Source organism: Cherax quadricarinatus, chromosome 68 (genome assembly GCF_038502225.1).
Source record: "Cherax quadricarinatus isolate ZL_2023a chromosome 68, ASM3850222v1, whole genome shotgun sequence".
NCBI lineage: Eukaryota > Metazoa > Arthropoda > Malacostraca > Decapoda > Parastacidae > Cherax > Cherax quadricarinatus.
In genome coordinates this window covers 19601132-19625109 of record NC_091359.1, presented here as the reverse complement: position 1 = coordinate 19625109, position 23978 = coordinate 19601132, and the positions used below count along the sequence as shown (strand labels likewise).

Sequence of the window (23978 nt, the reverse complement as noted above, 5' to 3'; positions counted from 1 at the left end):
AAAATAAATAAAAAATAAATAAAAAAATAAATAAAAAAATAAAAAAATAAATAAATAAATAAATAAATAAATAAAATATATAAATAAATAAATATATATATATATATATATATATATATATATATATATATATATATATATATATATATATATATATATAATTTCAACAAGTCGGCAGTCTCCCACCGAGGCAGATAAAAGTTTAACATTCTCAAATGTAAAAATAAAAAAAAAAAGATGTACATTTTTTTACATACTTTCAAATGTTGAAAAAACGTATATATACGTTTGGACCGTTTAAGGGTTAAGAGTACACAAATAAACAAAAGATTTACAGTCTCAAAATAAAAAAGATATCTTACATTTATATACTCGCTTTCTTCAGAAATCCTCTCTCTATATCTTTTGGGCAGTTGCCACTCATCTAACATAGGTAGAGAGCGAGTAGGTGAAAATTCTCCCCTAGGTCCTGGGCCACCAGCAGCAGCAGGTTGATACGAGCCATGATCTGAGAAGAAAATATAATTACAGGTTAGTACATTACTATTAATAGTCACGTTTACATAATGTACATTTTTAAATACCAAGCCTTGTGTTTATCTTTCTCATGAAGTGCACAGAGTATATTCACAAATGGGAAATCATGTTATATTCATGAGGAAGTGCTAAACCCGTTGGGGTTGTACAGTGCCTAAGAACTGTACATATTCATATATGATTTGAGAAAGGGGAAAAATAGCTCTACTTCCTTAAAACAAGAGCCCTTGAAGTAGGCAAACTGCAGATAATACAGGAAAAGTGTATGGTACGGTTATTATTGAAAGAATTAGAGGCAAGACAGAATGTAGGATTGCAGATGAGCAAGGAGGTTTTAGAGTGGGAAGGGGATGTGTAAATCAAGTTTACATAGAAGCAAATATGTGAACAGTATTTAGATAAAGGTAGGGATGTTTTCATTGCATTTATGGATTTAGAAAAAGCATATGATAGAGTGGATAGGGGAGCGATGTGGCAGATGTTACAAGAATATGGAATAGGTAGTAAGATACAAAATGCTGTAAAGTGTTTTTATGAGTGAGGCCCAGGTTAGGGTGTGTAGAAGAGGGAGGCTACTTCCTGGTAAAGGTGGGTCTTAGACAGGGATGTGTAATGTCACTATGGTTGTATATTTATAGATGGGGTTGTAAAAGAAGTAAATGCTAGGGTGTTCGGGAGAAGGGTGGGATTTAAATATGGGGAATCAAATACAAAATGGGAATTGACAGTTACTTTTTGCTGATGTTACCTGTGCTTATGGGAGATTTTAAAGAAAAGTTGCAAAGGTTAGTAGACGAGTTTGGGAGTGTGTGTAAAGGTAGTAAGTTGAAAGTAAACATAGAAAAAGAGTAAGGTGATGAGGGTATCAAATGATTTAGATAAAGAAAAATTGGATATCAAATTGGAGAGGAGGAGTATGGGAGAAGTGAATGTTCTCAGATATTTGGGAGTTGACGTGTCAGCAGATGGATGTATGAAGGATGAGGTTAACCATAGAATTTATGAAGAAAAAAAGGCGAGTGGTGCATTGAGGTATATGTAGAAAAAAAAAAAACTATCTATGGAAGAAAAGAAGGGAATGTATGAAAGTATAGTGGTACCAACACTTATATGGGTGTGAGGCTTGGGTTGTAAATGCTGCAGTGAGGAGGCGGTTGGAGGTGATGTCCTGTCTAAGGGCAATGCGTGGTGTAAATACTATGCAGAGAATTCAGTGTGTGGAAATCAGGAGAAGGTGTGGAGTTAATAAAAGTATTAGTCAGAGGGCTGAAGAGGGGTTGGTGAGGTGGTTTGGTCATTTAGAGAGAATGGATCAAAGTAGAATGACATGGAGAGCGCATAAATCTGTAGGGGAAGGAAGGTGGGGTAGGGGTCGTCCCCGAAAAGGTTGGAGGGAGGGGGTAAAGGAGGTTTTGTGGGCGAGGGGCTTGGACTTCCAACAAGCATGTGTGAGTGTGTTAGACAGGAGTGAATGGAGACGAATGGTATTTAGGACCTGACGAGCTGTTGGAGTGTGAGCAAGGTAATATTTAGTGAAGGGATTCAGGAAAACCAATTATTTTTATATAGCTGGACTTGAGTACTAGAAATGGGAAGTACAATGCCTGCACTTTAAAGGAGGGGGTTTGGGATATCGGCAGTTTGGAGGGATATGTTGTGTATCTTTATATGTATATGCTTCTAAACTGTTGTGTCCTGGGCACCTCTGAAAAAACAGTGATTATGTATGAGTGAGGTGAAAGTGTTGAATGATGATGAAAGTACAGTGGAACCTCTACTTGCGAGTTTAATCCGTTCGGTGAGCTTGCTCGCAACTGGATTTGCTCATTTGCAGAGTCAATTTTTCTCATTTAAAATAATTGAAATGCAATTAATCCGTTCCAGTGGAATTCTGCACTTCAATAATTTCGCTAATATCAACTCTACGGCTTATTTATCTATCTCACTTCATCTAATATGACATAATAAACAATATAAATAACAGAAACCTGATATATACTCTAAAATGCATAAAATATGTAATTCATGTAGTAGTATGGGCAGTGTTGGCGGTGGACGAGAGTTTGTCTGGAGACCGGACAGACAAAATACTTCTTGAATAATTTCGATATCATCATCTATACGGCTTATTTATGTATCACAGTTCTTCTAATATGACAAACAATATAAATAACACAGAAACCTGACATATACTCCAGAATGAATAAAATACGTCATTATATATGTGAGGCGACAGCGGCGGCTGACGAGAGTTTGTCTGGAGACAGGACAAAATACTCCTTGAATATTTTGGTATCATCAACTCTACGGCTTATCTATCTATCACAGTCCATCTAATATGAAATAATAAACAATACAAACATAGAAACCTGATATATACTCTAGAATAAAATATGTCATTATGTAACAGGTGGAGGCAGCCACAACCGCTCCCTCTTCGTTGTGGTAAACACTGCCATCTAGTGATAGCCTTTTGAAGCCATCTATTATAATTATGTAGTACATTATTATACATGTATTATTAGTATATGTATTATTCTTTTCTTTTAACGCACCGGCCGTATCCCACTGAGGCAGGGTAGCCCTGGACGCGTACTCATGGCTCTGAGCTGCCTCGGCCTTCCTCCCCAGCCAGTGTGCCACTGTTTACCAATGAGCGATGGTCCCCTCACATGTTCATATGAAATACTATTTCATAATATTCCATTCATTTTAGTGCTTGCAAGTGCTAAATAAGCTATGAAGGCTCCAAAGAAAGCTCCTAGTGCCAAGCCTTTGGTAAAGAAGGTGAGAAATACAATTGAATTTATGAAAAACATCATCGAACAATATGAAAGTGGCGTACGTGTGGCCGAACTGACCAGGATGTATAACAAATCCCATACAACCATATCTTCCATCGTGGCCAAGAAAAAGGAAATCAAGGAAGCTGTTGCTGCAAAGGGGGTAAATATGCTGACAAAAATGAGATCACCAGTACTCGAAGAGGTTGAGAAGTTATTATTGGTGTGCAAAAGAAGAAAATTAAAAGTGAATACAGGAAAGAGTAAGGTTATGAGGATAACAAAAAGATTAGGTGATGAAAGATTGGATATCAGATTGGAGGGAGAGAGTATGGAGGAGGTGAATGTATTCAGATATTTGGGAGTGGACATGTCAGCGGATGGGTCTATGAAAGATGAGGTGAATCATAGAATTGATGAGGGGAAAAGGGTGAGTGGTGCACTTAGGAGTCTGTGGAGACAAAGAGCTTTGTCCTTGGAGGCAAAGAGGGGAATGTATGAGAGTATAGTTTTACCAACGCTCTTATATGGGTGTGAAGCATGGGTGATGAATGTTGCAGCGAGGAGAAGGCTGGAGGCAGTGGAGATGTCATGTCTGAAGGCAATGTGTGGTGTGAATATAATGCAGAGAATTCGTAGTTTGGAAGTTAGGAGGAGGTGCGGGATTACCAAAACTGTTGTCCAGAGGGCTGAGGAAGGGTTGTTGAGGTGGTTCGGACATGTAGAGAGAATGGAGCTAAACAGACTTCAAGAGTGTATCAGTCTGTAGCGGAAGGAAGGCGGGGTAGGGGTCGGCCTAGGAAAGGTTGGAGGGAGGGGGTAAAGGAGGTTTTGTGTGCGAGGGGCTTGGACTTCCAGCAGGCATGCGCGAGCGTGTTTGATAGGAGTGAATGGAGACAAATGGTTTTTAATACTTGATGTGCTGTTGGAGTGTGAGCAAAGTAACATTTATGAAGGAGTTCAGGGAAACCGGCAGGCCGGACTCGAGTCCTGGAAATGGGAAGTACAGTGCCTGCACTCTGAAGGAGGGGTGTTAATGCTGTTAAAAACTGTAATGTAAAGCACCCTTCTGGCAAGACAATGATGGAGTGAATGATGGTGAAAGTTTTTCTTTCTCGGGCCACCCTGCCTTGGTGGGAATCAGCCAGTGTGATAATAATAAATATAAATAAAATAAATGAGAAACAATTAGCAGGAGATAGTCTTATGACGTCGATTATTTGTGAAAAGGCTAGGCAGTTGCATGACGATCTGGTAAAGAAATTGCTGGCAACGAGTACTGATATTTGTGAATTTAAGGCCAGCAAAGGTTGGTCTGAGAGATTTAAGAACCATAGTGGCATACACAGGTATGGTGAGGCTGCCAGTTCGGACAAAATTGCAGCTACAAAATTCTTAAGTGAATTCAAGGAGTACATAGAGGCTGAAGGACTGAAACCTGAACAAGAGTTCAATTGTGAAAAAACAGGCCTCTTTTGGAAGAAAATGCCAAAGAGGACATACATTACTCAGGAGGAAAAGGGACTGCCAGGACACAAGCCTATGAAAGACAGGCTGATACTCATGTTCTGTGCTAATGCTAGTGGGGATTTCAAAGTGAAGCCATTACTAGTGTACCATTCTGAAAATCCCAGTTAAAAAAAAAAATTTGTTATGAAGAGTAAATTGTGCGTGTTTTGGAGATCTAATTTAATAATAAGGCATGGGTCACGAGGGAAATTTTTGGCGAGTGGCTCAATGAAGTGATTGGCCCTAGTGTGAAGAATTACCTCCTGGAAAAGAAATTGGATCTCAAGTGCCTCCTAGTAATGGACAATGCACCTGCTCATCCTCCAAACTTGGATGACCTAATTATGCAGGAGTTTGGGTTCATCACAGTAAAGTTCTTGCCCCCGAATATCACTCCTCTCCTCCAGCCCATGGACCAGCAGGTCATTTCAAACTTTAAAAAATTCTACACGAAAGCAATGTTTCAGAGGTGCTTTAATGTGACCTCAGACACTCACTTGACCCTAAGAGAGTTTTGGAAAGAACACTTCAGTATCCTCCATTGTATAAGCCTTATAAGTAAGGCTTGGGAGGGAGTGACTGCCAGGACTTTGAACTCTGCTTAGAGAAAATTGTGGCCAGATTGTGTCCACAAGAGGGATTTTGAAGGGCTTGTGGCTGACCCTGATGAGCCTATGTCAGTTGTGAACTCTATTGTGGCATTGGGGAGTTCCATGGGGGTTGGATGTGAGTTTGGAGGATGTGGAAGAGTTGGTGGAGAACCACAACGAAGAGCTAACCACTGAGGAGCTGCAAGAGCTTCAGCAGGAACAGCAACAGATTGCAGCTCAGAATCTTGCTGCAGAGGAGGAGGAAGAGAGATGGAAGAAGGTGCCTTCTTCAGAAATGAAGGAGATTTTTAAAATGTGGGGTAGGATGGAAAGATTTATGGAGAAACATCACCTCGAGAAGGATGTTGCAAGCCATATCGGCAACTTGTACAGTGACAGTCTTGGCCCATTTTAGGGAAGTTTTAGAGACGCCAGAAACAGAGCTCTCTGGACACTTTTTGCGAGACAGGACTCAAGTGACTCATGCTGGTCCTAGTGGTATTAAGAAACAGAGAAGAGAAGTAACCCCAGAAATGGACTTGGTACCTAAGGTGTTGATGGAAGGGGATTCCTTCTAAACAGTAACTAATCCAATCTCCCTCCTCCTCCAGTCTTCCATACACTATGAAGAATTGCCAATAAAGGTAAGTGTTATGCTGTTAATGTTTCATTCATCATGTCCCAGTGTACTGTATATGTAGTACATCTATATTTCATGTAAAAAAATTTTTGTTTTAATACTTCCGGGTGTCAGGAACGGATTAATTGTATTTACATTATTTCTTATGGGGAAAATTTATTCGAAAATCGTCTATTTCAATAATTGTCGCACTTCCAGGAAAGGATTAACGACAATAAACGAGGGACCACTGTATTATTATTATTATTATTATTATTATTATTATTACTACTACTACTACAATGTAAATAATTTGTAATTTTTATTCACACAAAAAATATAAGATTTACTGTTATGCCTTATTGCAATAATTGTATAAATAATGTCAACCCATTCACGACTGCATATTGGAATGGACAGTGACGTCATTTGTTTACTCTTGAACATAGCCAAGCAATGGAACATTTCTCCTACGTTGAGCTCAATTTCAAGGTACTTTTCATCGTGAAAGCAGTCAAAATCAAATCTATTTCTGTAATATATCTTCCATTCTATCAAACGAGACAAAAAAAAAAAAAAAAAAAAAAAAAAAAAAAAAAAAAAAAAAAAAAATACAACCATAAAAACCATACGAAAATACTGCTGAGGGGTGGCTAATTGCTGAGAAGTGAACTCCACTATTTATGGTCCAATTTCTTTCATTTTTGGTGCAAGTTAACCCTTTCAGGGTTTCAGACGTACTAGTATAGCTTATGCACCAGTGTCCACGATGTACTAGTATGCATAAATTCTAGTGCCTTCAAATCTAGTGAGAGAAAGCTGGTAGGCCTACATATGAAAGAATGGGTCTATGTGGTCAGTGTGTGTAGTATAAAAAAAAAATCCTGCAGCACACAGTGCGTAATGAGAAAAAAAAGAAAAACTTTGACCGTGTTTCTGGATTAAAACAGACTTTGCACTGTATTTTCGTATGGTATTTATTGTTGTATTCTAGTTTTCCAGGTCTTATTTTATAGAATGGAAGACATATTACAGAAATTGAGATGATTTTGACTGGTTTCACAATGAAAAGTACCTTGAAATTGAGCTCAAAGTAGCAGAAATGTTCGATTTTTACCGAAGTTCAAAAGTAAACAAATCATGCTAAGCGTCCAATACATGTCAACTGGGGAGTCTAATATTCTTTCACAAGTGCGCTGATATTATTTATACCACTTCTACACTAATGCAGTAGTCTGCATAACAGTAAATCTTTTTTTTTTTTTGCGAAAATAAAAATTCCAAGTGGAAAGCAAAAAAAATGTAAGAGGGGCCTGGGGATGTGACTAATGAACAGAGGAAATGTTATTTTAGTGCCAGGAATGTCTTTCTTGTTTATTCTGGACCCTATTTGGAAATTGGCATCTTTTGAAATTTGTGTGAAATTGGCAAAATTGCTAAATTCTCACCAATGTATTGGATAGTTGAAATCAGTAAATTGGTGGTTTCTTGTACTCATTCGATAGAAAAAAAAATGGAGTTCTAGTGAAATAGTTATGATTTTTGTCGACTAGTACATTGGAATTGGCTGAAAATAGGGCTCAAAGTGGGCAAAATCGCCAATGCTTAAACATCGTCGAGACCGCTAACTTCGCGAGAGCATAATTCTGTAAGTTTTCCATCAAATTTCATACTTTTGGTGTCATTATGATCAGGAAAAGATTCTCTATCTTTTCATAAGATTTTTTTTTTTTTTTAATTTGGGGGACCCTGAGAACAAGTCTCTGAGAGGGCCTGTGGGCCCTGAAAGGGTTAAGAAATCTGTCCATCATACATTGCCCAAGTTTCAATAAGATAGTCCAACAAACAAATGAGATACAATTCCCTAGATCAAGAAAAACTCGCATGTGGGTGCGCTTGCAAGTAGAGGTTCCACTGTATTTTCTTTTTGGGGATTTTCTCTGTTTTTGGATCACCCTGCCTTGGTGGGAGATGGCCAACTTTAAAAAAAAAAAAAAAAAAAAAAAAAAATCCTTATGATACACAACCCCGCCCCCCCCATTCTTATCACAGCAGCCATCTCCCACAGAGGCGGGATGACCCAAAAATGAAGAAATTACTTTTTTTTTTTTTTAACATTTAGTAATTTATACAGGGGTTACTAGCTCCTTCCTCCTGGCATTTTAGTAACCTTCAACGACACGCATGGCTAAAAGAGGAAGTATTCTTCAGTTCCCCATGAAGACAATGCCTCACACCAAACTTAAATTTTAATGTTATGGGGTGTAATAATTTTGCAAATGAAGTGCCTCAAAGTGAATTACAGCATGTTCTCTGAATATGTTAACAAGTTTAACCCTTTCAGGGTCCAGAGGCCAAATTTCAAAGTGTGCACGAGTGTCCAAGAATTTTCAAAAAATAATTGTTATTTTTTCTTATGAAATGGTAGATAATCTATTTTCTGAAGGTAATAAAACAAAAAGTACGAAATTTGATGGAAAACTGATGAAATTAAGCTCTCACGAACTTTGATGTGTCAGCAATATTTACGTATCGGCGATTTTGCTGACTGACTCCCATTTTAGGCTAATTACATTATTCCAGTCGACCAAATTCTTAGCTATTACACTAGTATTACTTCTATTCTAACGACTGAGCACAAGAAGTCGCCAAGTCAACTGTTTCAACTACAAAATAAAGTGATATGAAATTGGTAATTTGGCCAATTTAATGCACAGTTCAAAATATTCCAATTTCAAAATAGGGTCCAGAATAAACAGTACAGACATTCCTGGCATTAAACTAACATTTCCTCTGTTCATTAGTTACATTTTCAGGCTTTACAAATGAATTCTATTTTGATTTTTTATTCACAATGAATTTTCATTCAAACCAAAAATAGCAGATTTACTGTTATGCAATATTGTAATAATTTTATAAATAATATCACCACATTTGTGAACGTATATTAGACCCACCAGCTGGCATGTATTATACGTGCGAGGTCATTTGTTTATTCTTGAACATCAGCAAAAATTTAACATTTCTGCTACTTTGAGCTTAGTTTCAAGCCATTTTCAGTACTAAAACCAATCAAAATCTCTATTTCTGTAATGTACCTTCCATTCTATCAAATGAGACCAAGAAATCGCAAATACAACTATAAAAAACATACGGAAAAACACTGCAAAGTCGCTGTTTTAATAGAAAATTACGGTCTCGTTTTTTTTATCTCGTTATGCACCGTGTGCTGCAAGATTTGTTTTATGTGGTGCACACATACCACAGATGTATTCTCTCATATCTAGGCCCAAATTTACCGCTCCCATCTTATCAGAGCGAGCCGAGCTCATAGCGTAGATTTACGATTTGGACCCTCGATGTAAAGCCATAGATCTACAGCACGGACCCTGAGAGGGTTAATCTCTGGAGAGAATCATCCTTTTGTGTCTCCATAACTTACATGTTCTCACATGATCAGGTACAAACACCAAAAAATTCTTTAATAGTAAACAAGTTCTTGAAATAAATAATTTCACTAGTACTCAGCAAGCTAATTATACTACATGCATTATTTTGCCACTGACTAAACACACACACATGGCAATTACAATACAGAGGATGCCTTGATAAATATTTTAATTCTAAACTACAATATTTTGCCACCAACTATTAATGCAGGTACAGTAGTTAGAATTCAGAAATTGGATATCCCTCAAGAATTATGTATATACATGCACCTCACCAAGTGTGTTTATAAAGCTTAACTCCAGTATTATACAGGTGAAGCTTCCAAAGTGCAAGTCATATAACCGTCTTCTCATACGAGTTATTTTAAGCTCTCATAAAACTAAGTTTTTATGAACAAAGACATTTATTTATTCTTTGCTCAATAAATTAGAAAAACCACACCACCTACAAGGATTTGTTAAAATTGTGTATTACACAACTTTACTTACCAGGCCATGTTAAATCTCTCTTCTGAAGTCTGTCAACTGGGAGGTGAACAATCGTAGCCTGTGGGTTTAAGTTACCAGTCAGAGGATCTCTCACAAAACTTGACCTTAGTTACCTAATTTTCAAAGCAGTTAAGTTTATGGCAATATAGAGAAAAAAGAAAAATCATATCTGTTAATGAAAACTTTAAGAGATCCTTATTTAATATTTCAACACTGTCCCATGCAAGGAATGCAAGAATTCCAGTACAATTTCAGACACTTTGGCAAAACATCTAAAAATGTTTCAGTATTTAAATTATCCAAATACAATATATTTTATTTTATTTTATTATCACACTGGCCGATTCCCACCAAGGCAGGGTGGCCCGAAAAAGAAAAACTTTCACCATCATTCACTCCATCACTGTCTTGCCAGAAGGGTGCTTTACACTACAGTTTTTAAACTGCAACATTAACACCCCTCCTTCAGAGTGCAGGCACTGTACTTCCCATCTCCAGGACTCAAGTCCGGCCTGCCGGTTTCCCTGAACCCCTTCATAAATGTTACTTTGCTCACACTCCAACAGCACGTCAAGTATTAAAAACCATTTGTCTCCATTCACTCCTATCAAACATGCTCACGCATGCCTGCTGGAAGTCCAAGCCCCTCGCACACAAAACCTCCTTTACCCCCTCCCTCCAACCTTTCCTAGGCCGACCCCTACCCCGCCTTCCTTCCACTACAGACTGATACACTCTTGAAGTCATTCTGTTTCGCTCCATTCTCTCTACATGTCCGAACCACCTCAACAACCCTTCCTCAGCCCTCTGGACAACAGTTTTGGTAATCCCGCACCTCCTCCTAACTTCCAAACTACGAATTCTCTGCATTATATTCACACCACACATTGCCCTCAGACATGACATCTCCACTGCCTCCAGCCTTCTCCTCGCTGCAACATTCATCACCCACGCTTCACACCCATATAAGAGCGTTGGTAAAACTATACTCTCATACATTCCCCTCTTTGCCTCCAAGGACAAAGTTCTTTGTCTCCACAGACTCCTAAGTGCACCACTCACTCTTTTTCCCTCATCAATTCTATGATTCACCTCATCTTTCATAGACCCATCCGCTGACACGTCCACTCCCAAATATCTGAATACGTTCACCTCCTCCATACTCTCTCCCTCCAATCTGATATCCAATCTTTCATCACCTAATCTTTTTGTTATCCTCATAACCTTACTCTTTCCTGTATTCACCTTTAATTTTCTTCTTTTGCACACCCTACCAAATTCATCCACCAATCTCTGCAACTTCTCTTCAGAATCTCCCAAGAGCACAGTGTCATCAGCAAAGAGCAGCTGTGACAACTCCCACTTTGTGTGTGATTCTTTATCTTTTAACTCCACGCCTCTTGCCAAGACCCTCGCATTTACTTCTCTTACAACCCCATCTATAAATATATTAAACAACCACGGTGACATCACACATCCTTGTCTAAGGCCTACTTTTACTGGGAAAAAATTTCCCTCTTTCCTACATACTCTAACTTGAGCCTCACTATCCTCGTAAAAACTCTTCACTGCTTTCAGTAACCTACCTCCTACACCATACACTTGCAACATCTGCCACATTGCCCCCCTATCCACCCTGTCATACGCCTTTTCCAAATCCATAAATGCCACAAAGACCTCTTTGGCCTTATCTAAATACTGTTCACTTATATGTTTCACTGTAAACACCTGGTCCACACACCCCCTACCTTTCCTAAAGCCTCCTTGTTCATCTGCTATCCTATTCTCCGTCTTACTCTTAATTCTTTCAATTATAACTCTACCATACACTTTACCAGGTATACTCAACAGACTTGTCCCCCTATAATTTTTGCACTCTCTTTTATCCCCTTTGCCTTTATACAAAGGAACTATGCATGCTCTGCCAATCCCTAGGTACCTTACCCTCTTCCATACATTTATTAAATAATTGCACCAACCACTCCAAAACTATATCCCCACCTGCTTTTAACATTTCTATCTTTATCCCATCAATCCCGGCTGCCTTACCCCCTTTCATTTTACCTACTGCCTCACGAACTTCCCCCACACTCACAACTGGCTCTTCCTCACTCCTACAAGATGTTATTCCTCCTTGCCCTATACACGAAATCACAGCTTCCCTATCTTCATCAACATTTAACAATTCCTCAAAATATTCCCTCCGTCTTCCCAATACCTCTAACTCTCCATTTAATAACTCTCCTCTCCTATTTTTAACTGACAAATCCATTTGTTCTCTAGGCTTTCTTAACTTGTTAATCTCACTCCAAAACTTTTTCTTATTTTCAACAAAATTTGTTGATAACATCTCACCCACTCTCTCATTTGCTCTCTTTTTTACATTGCTTCACCACTCTCTTAACCTCTCTCTTTTTCTCCATATACTCTTCCCTCCTTGCATCACTTCTACTTTGTAAAAACTTCTCATATGCTAACTTTTTCTCCCTTACTACTCTCTTTACATCATCATTCCACCAATCGCTCCTTTTCCCTCCTGCACCCACTTTCCTGTAACCACAAACTTCTGCTGAACACTAACACTACATTTTTAAACCTACCCCATACCTCTTCGACCCCATTGCCTATGCTCTCATTAGCCCATCTATCCTCCAATAGCTGTTTATATCTTACCCTAACTGCCTCCTCTTTTAGTTTATAAACCTTCACCTCTCTCTTCCCTGATGCTTCTATTCTCCTTGTATCCCATCTACCTTTTACTCTCAGTGTAGCTACAACTAAAACGTGATCTGATATATCTGTGGCCCCTCTATAAACATGTACATCCTGAAGTCTACTCAACAGTCTTATCTACCAATACATAATCCAACAAACTACTGTCATTTTGCCCTACATCATATCTTGTATACTTATTTATCCTCTTTTTCTTAAAATATGTATTACCTATAACTAAACCCCTTTCTATACAAAGTTCAATCAAAGGGCTCCCATTATCATTTACACTATGTACATATCAATTCTCCAAAGAAACATACATAACTCTACATTTTCCTTAATTAGATGACAAGAATTATATTTATAAACTAGGAGAATGTGATTCAAGGCAATTTAATATTAAAATGTTTTTGTGATAACTTTTGAAGTAGCAGCTAGTGTTATTATGAGTGAATTCTTGCAATGTGTGAATATTTTCACACCATACACTGGCACATTTGATCCCCCCCCCCCCCAAAAAAAAAACAAATGTCCCCAAAAAGCTTCATAATAAAATTCACATTTGACTAAATTCTTCGTTCAACAAACCAGCCATATCCCACTGAGGCAGGGTGGCCCAAAAGGAAAAATGAAAGCTTCTCCTTTTAAATTTAGTAACATATACAGGAGAAGGGGTTATTGGCCCCTTGCTCCTGGCATTTTAATAGCCTCTTGTGACACACATGGCTCACGTAAGAAGAGCTCTGCTCCACTTCCCCACGGAGATAAGAAGAAATAAAGAAGAACAAGACCTATTAAGAAAATAGAAGAAAACCCAGATGGGTGTGTATAAATATGCATGTACATGCATGTGTAGTGTGACCTAAATATAAGTAGAAGTAGCAAGGTGTACCTGTTATTCTGCATGTTTACGAGACAAAAAAATAGACACCAGCAATGCTACCATCATGTAAAAGAATTACGGGTTTCCATTTCACACTAACTTTACCTCCCTGGGCGATTACTGTCAACCAACCTACTGCCTACACCACAGATATACAGTACGACTGCTGTATTCATGGGTCTGGTTTCCACAGTTTCAGTTATCCGCTGTTTACCCAGGCCTGAAAATAACCCTTAATTTTGCTTAATAAAGAAACTAAAGTGCAAAATTAGTGATGGTGAGAGTTATTCAATGAAGTGCTTCTCATCAGTGAAAAAATGCTAACTCTCAACTTACTGTGCATAATTTACCAATTAAACTATCATAGGTGTACATGTAAATGAAAAATTACTTAAACATGGGGTTCACTACTATCTGCAGTAGGTCATGGAATGTATCCCCCATGGATACATAGGTCCTACTGTATACAGTGGACCCCGGTTTACGATATTTCATTCCAGAAGTATGTTCAGGTGCCAGTACTGAACGAATTTGTTCACATAAGGAATATTGTGAATTAGATTAGTCCATTTCAGACCCCCAAACATACACGTACGAACGCACTTACATAAATACACTTACGTAATTGGTCGCATTGGGAGGTGATCGTACAGCCGGGGTCCACTGTATATGATAACTTACGAGAGGCAGTGTTACGAGTGAGATGGGTTTTTCTTCCACTAAGCATGACGTTATCAGACTCGTACAAAGCTCATAAATAAAGAATAATAGTAACAATGTTTCTGGAGCAATTCACCATTTGTGGGGAATAAGGCAGTGTGTCTGGGTCATGGCTGATTTGGGTTAGTGGTCCCTCATTTCAGTCATGAATTCAGTCTGAAGCCTACTGTAACATTTCAGGGTAACTCAATCAATGTATACTAACCTTTATTCCTCACAGTAGGCAGTGTATATAGACAGCTAATGGTGGTAATCTCTGGTTGTGTGTGGCCAATACCCGCACGAGTATACAGAGTACAGATGAATAGTATTCAAGGTCTCTAATACTTACGTGGAGGTAGAAAGCTGGGAATCACCTGAGAAATACCTGGCAAATCTGTCACAGCTGCCTGTTCCTGATACTGATGGTGCCTGCATGCAGCTGGTACCTAAGTTACACGACTGGTAATTCACTGCACACAGCTGGGGATTTGTATCTCTGTCACTAGGTTTTCTGGGACTGCCTGCCATCGGCTCAACCTGTTGGGACTCAAACTGGCAGGCTGAGGGTGCCTAAGGCTTAATTAATGTATGAGACGTATAATACGTACTATGGTAGGCTAACAATTATCTCTAACTTAGCTTAAATGTATGTAGTAGTAATGTAGTAATTGTAGTGTATAATTATCCTAGGAGTACGAGGCTACTTCTTAGTAATTAAGTAATATATACATAGAATTGATACTAGGCGTCATCCCCCCCTTCCCTACATTTCCCCACCTGGGGGTGGGCATAACGGTTCTGGAAAATAAAGATATTTTCCACACCAAGTTTTAGATAAAATTTTTGGCCATTCCAGACTACTGACTTTGCAACAGCCTAGGACAATCTAAAATGCTGCTTGAAGTTTCTTCTCCAAGTTATGGATTAATAATGAATAATAAATGAATGTAGCAGACACAATTCAGAGATGTGGTAGAGTGAAACATATACCGTTTCCACCTCCATACTTAGTACAACTTCCATTTCCACTACTCACCTTCTCCATACTTAGTACAATATCCACCTCCATTACTCACCTTCTCTATACTTAGTACAACATCCACCTCCATTACTCACCTTCTCCATACTTAGCACTTTTTAACTCCATCACTTGCTCTTTTTTTTTTTTTATGTATAGTGTGTGTATAATTAACAAGACATACCTGTGCTGCAGATGGGAAGAGTGGATTGCTGACTGGCTGCATAGCGCCAGAGGAGCTGACTGCAGCCATTACATTTTTAAGCTGTTTAGCGGCTACCTCCACCTCTTCTTCAGAGGGTATACCATTCATTCCGTATATCTCAAATGTTATGTAGTTTTTTTTTTCGAGGGCATTTGGTACTGTGTAGATTATTTCCTTATGAACCTGTTTTTAAAGTAGTGCTCACAGTAAATAATTTATAATTAGAAAATTACAGAAACAATGACCTACTGCGAATACTATTTACAGCTAGGTCTCAATTAGTGTGAATAATGAATCCCATGAAGCTGTTGCACTATTCAAAATTGAAAATTTCATTTCCTTGCAAAGTTTAGAATGTGTGATTTACACATTATCAAATACTGTTAAGCAGAAAGAAACAAGAATACCTGAGCATTTCAGGCAGACTAATCCTAGTGCTTACAGACTACTTAAAACTAGACATAGGTTATGCAGTGGTAAATTTAAATTATTCATTTTACATTATTACAATACAGAGGTAGCCAAAAATTTTATACTTAAGATTTATAGCAGAAAGGTAGCTAAAAACTATTAACAATGTTACAATTAGTACAATCTGTAATGCTACAAGAGTACAATTTTAAAAATGTATTAAGATTTTAGACTGATCTAGCAGTCCTAAGTTTTATGAGATTTCTCGAGTATAGTGGAACCTCGGTTTTCGTCTAATTCGTTCCAGAGAGTGATGAAAACCGAATTCGACAAAAACTGAAGCAATATTTCCCTAAATCCAATTAATCTGTTCCAGATGCCCAAAAAAAAAAAAAAAATTTATAGAGAAAAGCTATAATTTTACATACAGAAAACAATGAGAAATAAATATAACGCTCTAATGAAATGGATAAATGAACATACAAATCACTTTTACCTTTATTAAAGACTTGTTGGCGTATGGAAGGCGGCAAGGAGGGGAGAGGGAGGAGAGGTTATCTCTACCACTATCACTACCACCCTCTACCACCATCACTACCACCCTCTACCACCATCACTACCACCCTCTACCACCATCACTACCACCCTCTACCACCATCACTACCACCCTCTACCACCATCACTACCATCCTCTACCACCATCACTACCACCCTCTACCACCATCACTACCACCCTCTACCACCATCACTACCACCATCACTACCACCCTCTACCACCATCACTACCACCATCACTACCACCATCACTACCACCATCACTACCACCATCACTACCACCATCACTACCACCATCACTACCACCACCACCTTCTACCACCATTGAATTCTATCGTGTTTCTCGCCTTCCTTATCAAAGGGCTGGCACTCGGAACTTTCTTTGGCTCCATGGTGGCTTATTTGGCAGTCACACTCAAACAAGCACAAAAACCAATGGATTATTACAAAATGTTTCCTATAAATGCACAGGGTAATGTTCAGTCAACGAGAAACAAAGCCAGACTGACTCAGCATGCGTGCATGGGATGCTGTGTGTGGGCGAGGGCAGCAGTACGAAAACCGAAGTGATGAATGAAAAATGGGACTATTTTAACGAAAAAAGCAGTCGAAAACCGAATTGGACTAAAACCAGGGCAAATGAAAACCAAGGTTCCACTGCAGTTTCAAACTGGTTGAATGATTTAGTGGTGTTGGTATGGTTAAGTTTAGAAGACGAGATTTTTTTTAATTATAGACAAACTGACTGGCAGACAGGATCTTTTGCTAGTTAGGGCAATGAATTCCAGAACTTAGGGCCCTTTATGTGAAATGCATTTTCATAGGATGAGAGAAATCAGGGATGTGTTGTGCCTGTGTGAGTTCTGTTGTAGCTATCAAGAAGTTTGAGAGGAAAAAAGAAAAAGAAAGATGTAGAGAGATGCTCCCTATACAGGCAAAGGCAAAGAATCACAGAGCTGATGAGAAGGGCCAACATGTCTGAAATACAAAGGGAGCCACTGGTCAGAGAGATAGCAATATCAAACGTAAGCTTAAGGAATCTTACAAGAGACGACAATCTCAGGAAGAAATTAAAGCCATAAAGGAAATGGAAGAAACCCATGATACTTCTCTTATGCCAAATGCAAGGGGGAAAACAACATCCAGTATTAGACCCCTGCTTAGACAAGATGGGACCTACACAGATGACGGCAAAGAAATGAATGAGATACAGTACTAAAGTCCCAAAACGACTGTGTTCAGCAAGCTATTAACTAGACTAAAGGTTGACAATCTAAGTGAATTCTTTACGACCGAGACCCAAAATCTGGTCATTTAAAAAATCTGATATTATCCTGACACCACAATTAATGACATGCCCATGTACTCTTCCCCAGGCCTGGACTTGTGTTCATCAAGAACTGCAAGAAACCCTTGTCACGTGCCTTCAGCATTCTATGGAGAGGGAGCATGGACACAGGGGTGATCTCACAGTCACTAAAAAAACAGACATGGCCCCATTCCACAAAAGTGGCAGTAAAGCAATTGCAAAGAACTACAGACCAATAGCGCTAATATCCCATATCATAAAAATCTTCGAAAGGGTTCTAAAATGGAAGATCACCAACCACCTAGATACCCATCAATTACACAACACAACGCAACACTGGTTTAGAGCTGATTACTCCTGCCTGTCCCAGCTATTAGACTACTATGGATGCCATAGAGGACAAATGAAATGCAGATGTAGTATAACACAGACTTTGCAAAAGTCTTCGACAAGTGCGACCACAGTGTACAAGCACACAAAACGCATGATAAAGGAATAACAAGTTGGTAGATGGATCTATAATTTCCTGACAAATAGAACACAAACAGCAGTAGCAAACAGAGTAAAGTTTAAGGCAGCTACAGTGAAAAGCTCTGTTCCACAAGGCACAGTAATTGCTCCCATCCTGTTCCTCATCCTCATGTCTGACACAGAGATGTAATCCAAAGCTCCACGACTTCTTTCGCGGTTGACAACCAAATTTGCGTGACAGCGTCCCCCATCAAAGGCACCACAAGACTCCAAATGGACATCAACCAAATCTTTAAATGAAGTTCAATGAAAAGAAATTTAAACTACTCAGATATGGAAAACTTGAGGAAATTAAAACCATATCAGGGTATACAACAAATTCTAAGCACACAATAGAGTGAAAAACTAATGTGAAGGACCTGGGAGTGATAATATCAGAGGATCTCATTTTCAAAGACCACAATGTACAGTGGTGCCTTGACTTACAAGTGCCCCAACTTAGGAGTTTTCCAAGTTACGTGCCGTCACTCGGTCAATTTTTGCTTCACGTTGCGAGCCAAAATCAGAGTTACGAGCGAGCTTCAGATATGCCACCACTAGTTGGCGCAATGAATGCCACAACATCTACCAACATGTGTGCGCGTCTATCTTGTGCGCGTGTTGTGTGTGTGTACTCACCTAATTGTGGTTGCAGGGGTCGAGACTCTGCTCCTGGCCCCGCATCTTCACTGATCGCTACTAGATCCTCTCTCTCTCTCTCTCTCTCTCTCTGCTTCCTGAGCTGTATCATACCTCTTCTTAAAACTATGTATGGTTCCTGCCTCCACTACTTCACTTGCTAGGCTATTCCACTTCCTGACAACTCTATAACTGAAGAAATACTTCCTAACGTCCCTGCGATTCGTCTGAGTCCTCAGCTTCCAGTTGTGACCCCTTGTCCCTGTGTCCCCTCTCTGGAACATCCTATCTCTGTCCACCTTGTCTATTCCCCACAGTATCTTTTATGTCGTTATCATGTCTCCCCTGACCCTTCTGTCCTCCAGTGTCGTCAGTCCGATTTCCCTTAACCTTTCCTCGTACGACGTTCCCTTGAGCTCTGGGACTAGCCTTGTTGCAAACCTTTGTACTTTCTCTAACTTCTTGACGTGCTTGACCAGGTGTGGGTTCCAGACTGGTGCTGCATACTCCAGTATGGGCCTAACATACACAGTGTACAGTGTCTTGAACGATTCCTTATTAAGGTATCGGAACGCTATTCTCAGGTTTGCCAGGCGCCCGTATGCTGCAGCAGTTATCTGCTTGATGTGTGCCTCCGGTGATGTGCTCGGTGTTATGGTCACCCCAAGGTCTTTCTCCCTGAGTGAGGTCTGTAGTCTTTGTCCACCTAGCCTATACTCTGTCTGCGGTCTTCTTTGCCCCTCCCCAATCTTCATGACTTTGCATTTGGCTGGATTGAATTCGAGAAGCCAGTTACTGGACCACATGTCCAGGTCTCTTTGCAGTCCTGCCTCATCCTCGTCCGATTTAATTCTTCTCATCAACTTCACGTCATTTGCGAACAGGGACACTTCAGAGTCTATTCCTTCCATCATGTTGTTCACATATATCAAAAATAGCACTGGTCCTAGAACTGACCCCTGTGGGACCCCGCAAGTAACAGGCACCCACTGTGATACCTCTTCACGTACCGTGACTTGTTGCTGCCTCCCTGTCAGGTATTCCCTTATCCATTGCAGTGCCCTCCCTTTTACATGCACCTGATCCTCCAGCTTCTGCACTAATCTCTTGTGGGGAACTGTGTCAAAGGCCTTCCTGCAGTCTAGGAAAACGCAATCTACCCACCCCTCTCTCTCGTGTCTTACTTCTGTTACCTTGTCATAAAACTCCAGGAGGTTTGTGATACAAGATTTGCCTTCCATGAACCCATGCTGGTTTTCATTTATAATCTTGTTCCTTTCCAGGTGTTCGACCACTCTCCTCATGATAATCTTCTCCGTGTGTGTGTGTGTGTGTGTGTGTGTGTGTGTGTGTGTGTGTGTGTGTGTGTGTGTGTGTGTGTGTGTGTGTGTGTGTGTGTGTGTGTGTGTGTGTGTGTGTGTGTGTGTGTGTGTGTGTGTGTGTGTGTGTGTGTGTGTGTGTGTGTGTGTGTGTGTGTGTGTGTGTGTGTGTGTACACACAGTAGGGCCCCACTTAGGCAGGTTTGGTTCCAGGCTACTGCCGGAAAGCAGACATCGCCGTAAAGAAGAACGCCATTTTTTCCACTTATAAATGCCAGATAAGTTTACACTAACATATATTAAGTTAGCAATAGAACTAGGCATTAAAAACAATGAAAAGTAAAATACACACAGTACATTCATCATTTTCCTCAAAATATTTGTAGTCTTAATGTAGGGCAAATGGTGAGTAGTATTTACAGTAAGAATTCATGTGTGGTAGCCCTCCTGGCCACCCCACCCACACATAATATACTACGATGCTTAAAGCTCCCTAGAGTGATAAAATGCACATACAGGTCTCCTTCAACATTTGCGAGGGTTAGGGGATCAAGAGCCTCGCGAATGTTGAAAAATCGCAAATGTTTGGTGCCCCAATATACTGTTGGGAAATATAATACAATACTGCTTCCTTAACTTGTTGAACCATGAACAATCATAAAATACATGAAAACATCATAAATTGTATTAAATACATACATGTTATGGCTTAATAACATGTATGTTATTAAATACCACTGCCTCCACCACTTCCTCAACCACTGAGTCGCTACTACCCTCCCTCCGACCCCTGCAACTGGCAGCCAGCCCTCCCACCACTGTGTGGTGTTTTGTTTGTTCATTATTTGCTATTAAACTACAGTATAAACAATGTAAACCCATTCATGACTGCATATTGGAATGGCTATTTGAACAGGTATTGGACAGTGACACGTGTTTACTCTTGAACACAGCAAAGAATCAAACATTTCTGCTACCGCTAATAATTAATAATAAATAATAATTAATAATAAATAATAATTAATAATAAATAATAATTAATAATAAATAATAATAAATAATAAATAAATAAAAAATTAAATAAATAAATAATAATAATAAATACGATAGAATTGAAGAAGGAAGTTGTACAAAAATACGAAGAAGTGGTTGACACATCGTCAGTGTGGCTTTGTTTATGCTGGAGCGAGCATTAGTCTCCGTGCTCTTCCAAACATTTCACAATAATTCATTATGTTTGGCGCTTGTAGACTGAGTGCGACTGGAGTGGTAGAGGCAGTGATTGAGGCAATGGTATTTAATAACATATGTTATAAATAATAATAGTGAGATACGGCCAGTGTGTTGAAAGAAAGAAAAGAAATGTATTATTATTAATAATAACATGTATGTTATTAAATACCCCTGCCTCGCCTGCTGCCTCTACCGCTGCTTCGACCACTGCCTCAACCACTCCAGTCGCACTCAATCTACAAGCACCAAACACAATGAATTATTGCGAAATGTTTGGAAGAGCACGGAGACTAATGCTCACTCCAGCATAAACAAAGCCACACTGACGATGTGTCAACCACTCCCTCGTATTTTTGTACAATTGCCTTCAATTCTATCGTATTTATTATTATTATTATTATTATTATTATTATTATTATTACTACTACTACTACCGTTATTATTAGCAGCAGCAGAAATGTTTGATTCTTTGCTGTGTTCAAGAGTAAACACATGATGTCACCGTTTAATACCTGTCCGAATAGCCATTCCAATATACAGTCATGAATGGGTTTACATTATACTGTAGTTTAATAGCAAATAATGAACAAACAAAACACTCACCACACAGTGGTGGGAGGGCTGGCTGCCAGTTGCAGGGGTCAGAGGGAGGGTTGTAGGGACTCGCAGGTGGTGGAAACTTAAATATAATTTGGCGGCTGGGAATTCGCGAATGTGTGAAGCCCGTGAAAGCTGAAAATGCGAATGTTGAGGGAGACCTGTACAGTACACTCATTACTTACCTTAAAATATTTGTAGTCTTAATGGTCTTAATGCAGGGTGAGAGGTGAAAAGTATTTATTTGTAGAAAGTCACATGTGGGAGGTGGGGTAGGGAAGCCCGCCTGACCACCCCAACCACTACGCAAACAAACAGACGAAGCGTCTTATGGTTCATAAACATTCATACAAACACCTTACATTGTGTACAAGTTGTCTCCACAGTGGTACAATAGAATAAATAAAGACCAACACTTACTTTCTCATGTAATTTTTAGAAGGAATGATACTCTGACAAATCATTATTACAAATTATTATAATCATAAAAAAGCACTAAACCCACAAGGGTCATGAATAGCTATAGATAGAGTGAAGGCATATGAAAAGTAATAAATTTCTAGTTAAGTTACTGGTGTTTGACTTGAGAAAATGTAATTCTTCCAACCCTCCCACTAACCGCTTGGTAAACAAATCTAACATTTAGCATGTAAATTTTTATACAGTGGGTGCATGCATCATATTTATATGTTACACAGCATGTTTATTATATAATTTTGAAAAAATATAGATGGGTTAATAGAAATGTCTATACAGTGGAACCTCTACTTGCGAGCGTGTCCACGTGTGAGTTTTTCCAAATACGAGCAGTCGATGGGTCGATTTTTTGCTTCCATCCGCGAGCAGACCTCAAGGCAGGTTCCTTGACACTGGTGAGGAGCTCTTGCTCTTGATCTCAGGAAATGTATCTCATTTGTTTGTTGGACTATCTTATTGAAACTTGGGCAATGTATGATGGAAAGACACTTCTTAACGTACACCAAAAATGAAAGAAATCTAAGCATAAATAATGGAGTTCACTTCTCAGCAACTAGCCACCCCATAGTGGTAATTTCGAATGGTTTTTATGGTTGTATTCTCGTTTTTTTTGGTCTCATCAATTTGATAGAATGGAAGATACATTACAGAAATAGATACGATTTTGATTGCTTTCATGACGAAAAGTACCTTGAAATAGAGCTCAACCTAGGAGAAATGGTTCACTGCTTGGCTGTTTCAGTGTAAACAAATGATGTCACAGTAAACCTTATATTTTTTGTGTGAATAAAAATTACAAATTTATAAAATAATAATAATAAATAATAATAATAATAATAATAATAATAATGAAAGAAATCTAAGCATAAATAATGGAGTTCACTTCTCAGCAATTAGCCACCCCTTAGTGGTATTTTTGTATGGTTTTTATGGTTGTATTCTCATTTTTTTGGTCTCATTTGATAGAATGGAAGATATATTACAGAAATAGATATGACTTTGATTGCTTTCATGACGAAAAGTGCCTTGAAATTGAGCTCAACCTAGGAGAAATGGTCCATTGCTTGGCTGTATCAGTGTAAACAAATGACATCACTGTCCATTCCAATATGCAGTCGTGAATGGGTTGACATTTATACAATTATTGCAGTAAGGAATAACAGTAAATCTTATAATTTTTGTGTGAATAAAAATTACAAATAATTTATATAATAATAATAATATGTATAATAATAATATGAATAACAATACGTATAATAATAATAATAGTATAATACAATAATATGTATAATAATAATAATACATACATAATAATGTACTACATATAATAATAATAGACGGCTTCAAAAGGTCGTCACTAGATGGCAGTGTTTACCACAACAAAGAGGAAGCGGTTGTGGCCGCCTCCACCTGTTACGTAATGACATTT

The 23978-nt window shown here is 38.8% G+C and overlaps 1 protein-coding gene across 3 annotated transcripts in view; it reads right to left on the bottom strand.

Annotated features, from left to right (window-relative positions):
• Nucleotides 1-23978, bottom strand: part of LOC128697698 (uncharacterized) — an 80709-nt gene that overhangs the window by 33478 nt on the left and 23253 nt on the right. The window contains exons 3-5 of one of the 3 annotated variants that reach the window (XM_070099745.1): nucleotides 15479-15682; nucleotides 9977-10034; nucleotides 363-508 (exon numbers count right to left, since the gene is read on the bottom strand). The exons of 1 other annotated variant lie outside the window; for it this stretch is intronic. In XM_070099745.1, coding sequence (XP_069955846.1) covers nucleotides 363-508; nucleotides 9977-10034; nucleotides 15479-15682 — 408 coding nt within the window. The remainder of the gene's footprint in view (nucleotides 1-362; nucleotides 509-9976; nucleotides 10035-15478; nucleotides 15683-23978) is intronic. One more of the 3 variants, XM_070099746.1, reaches the window with a different exon arrangement.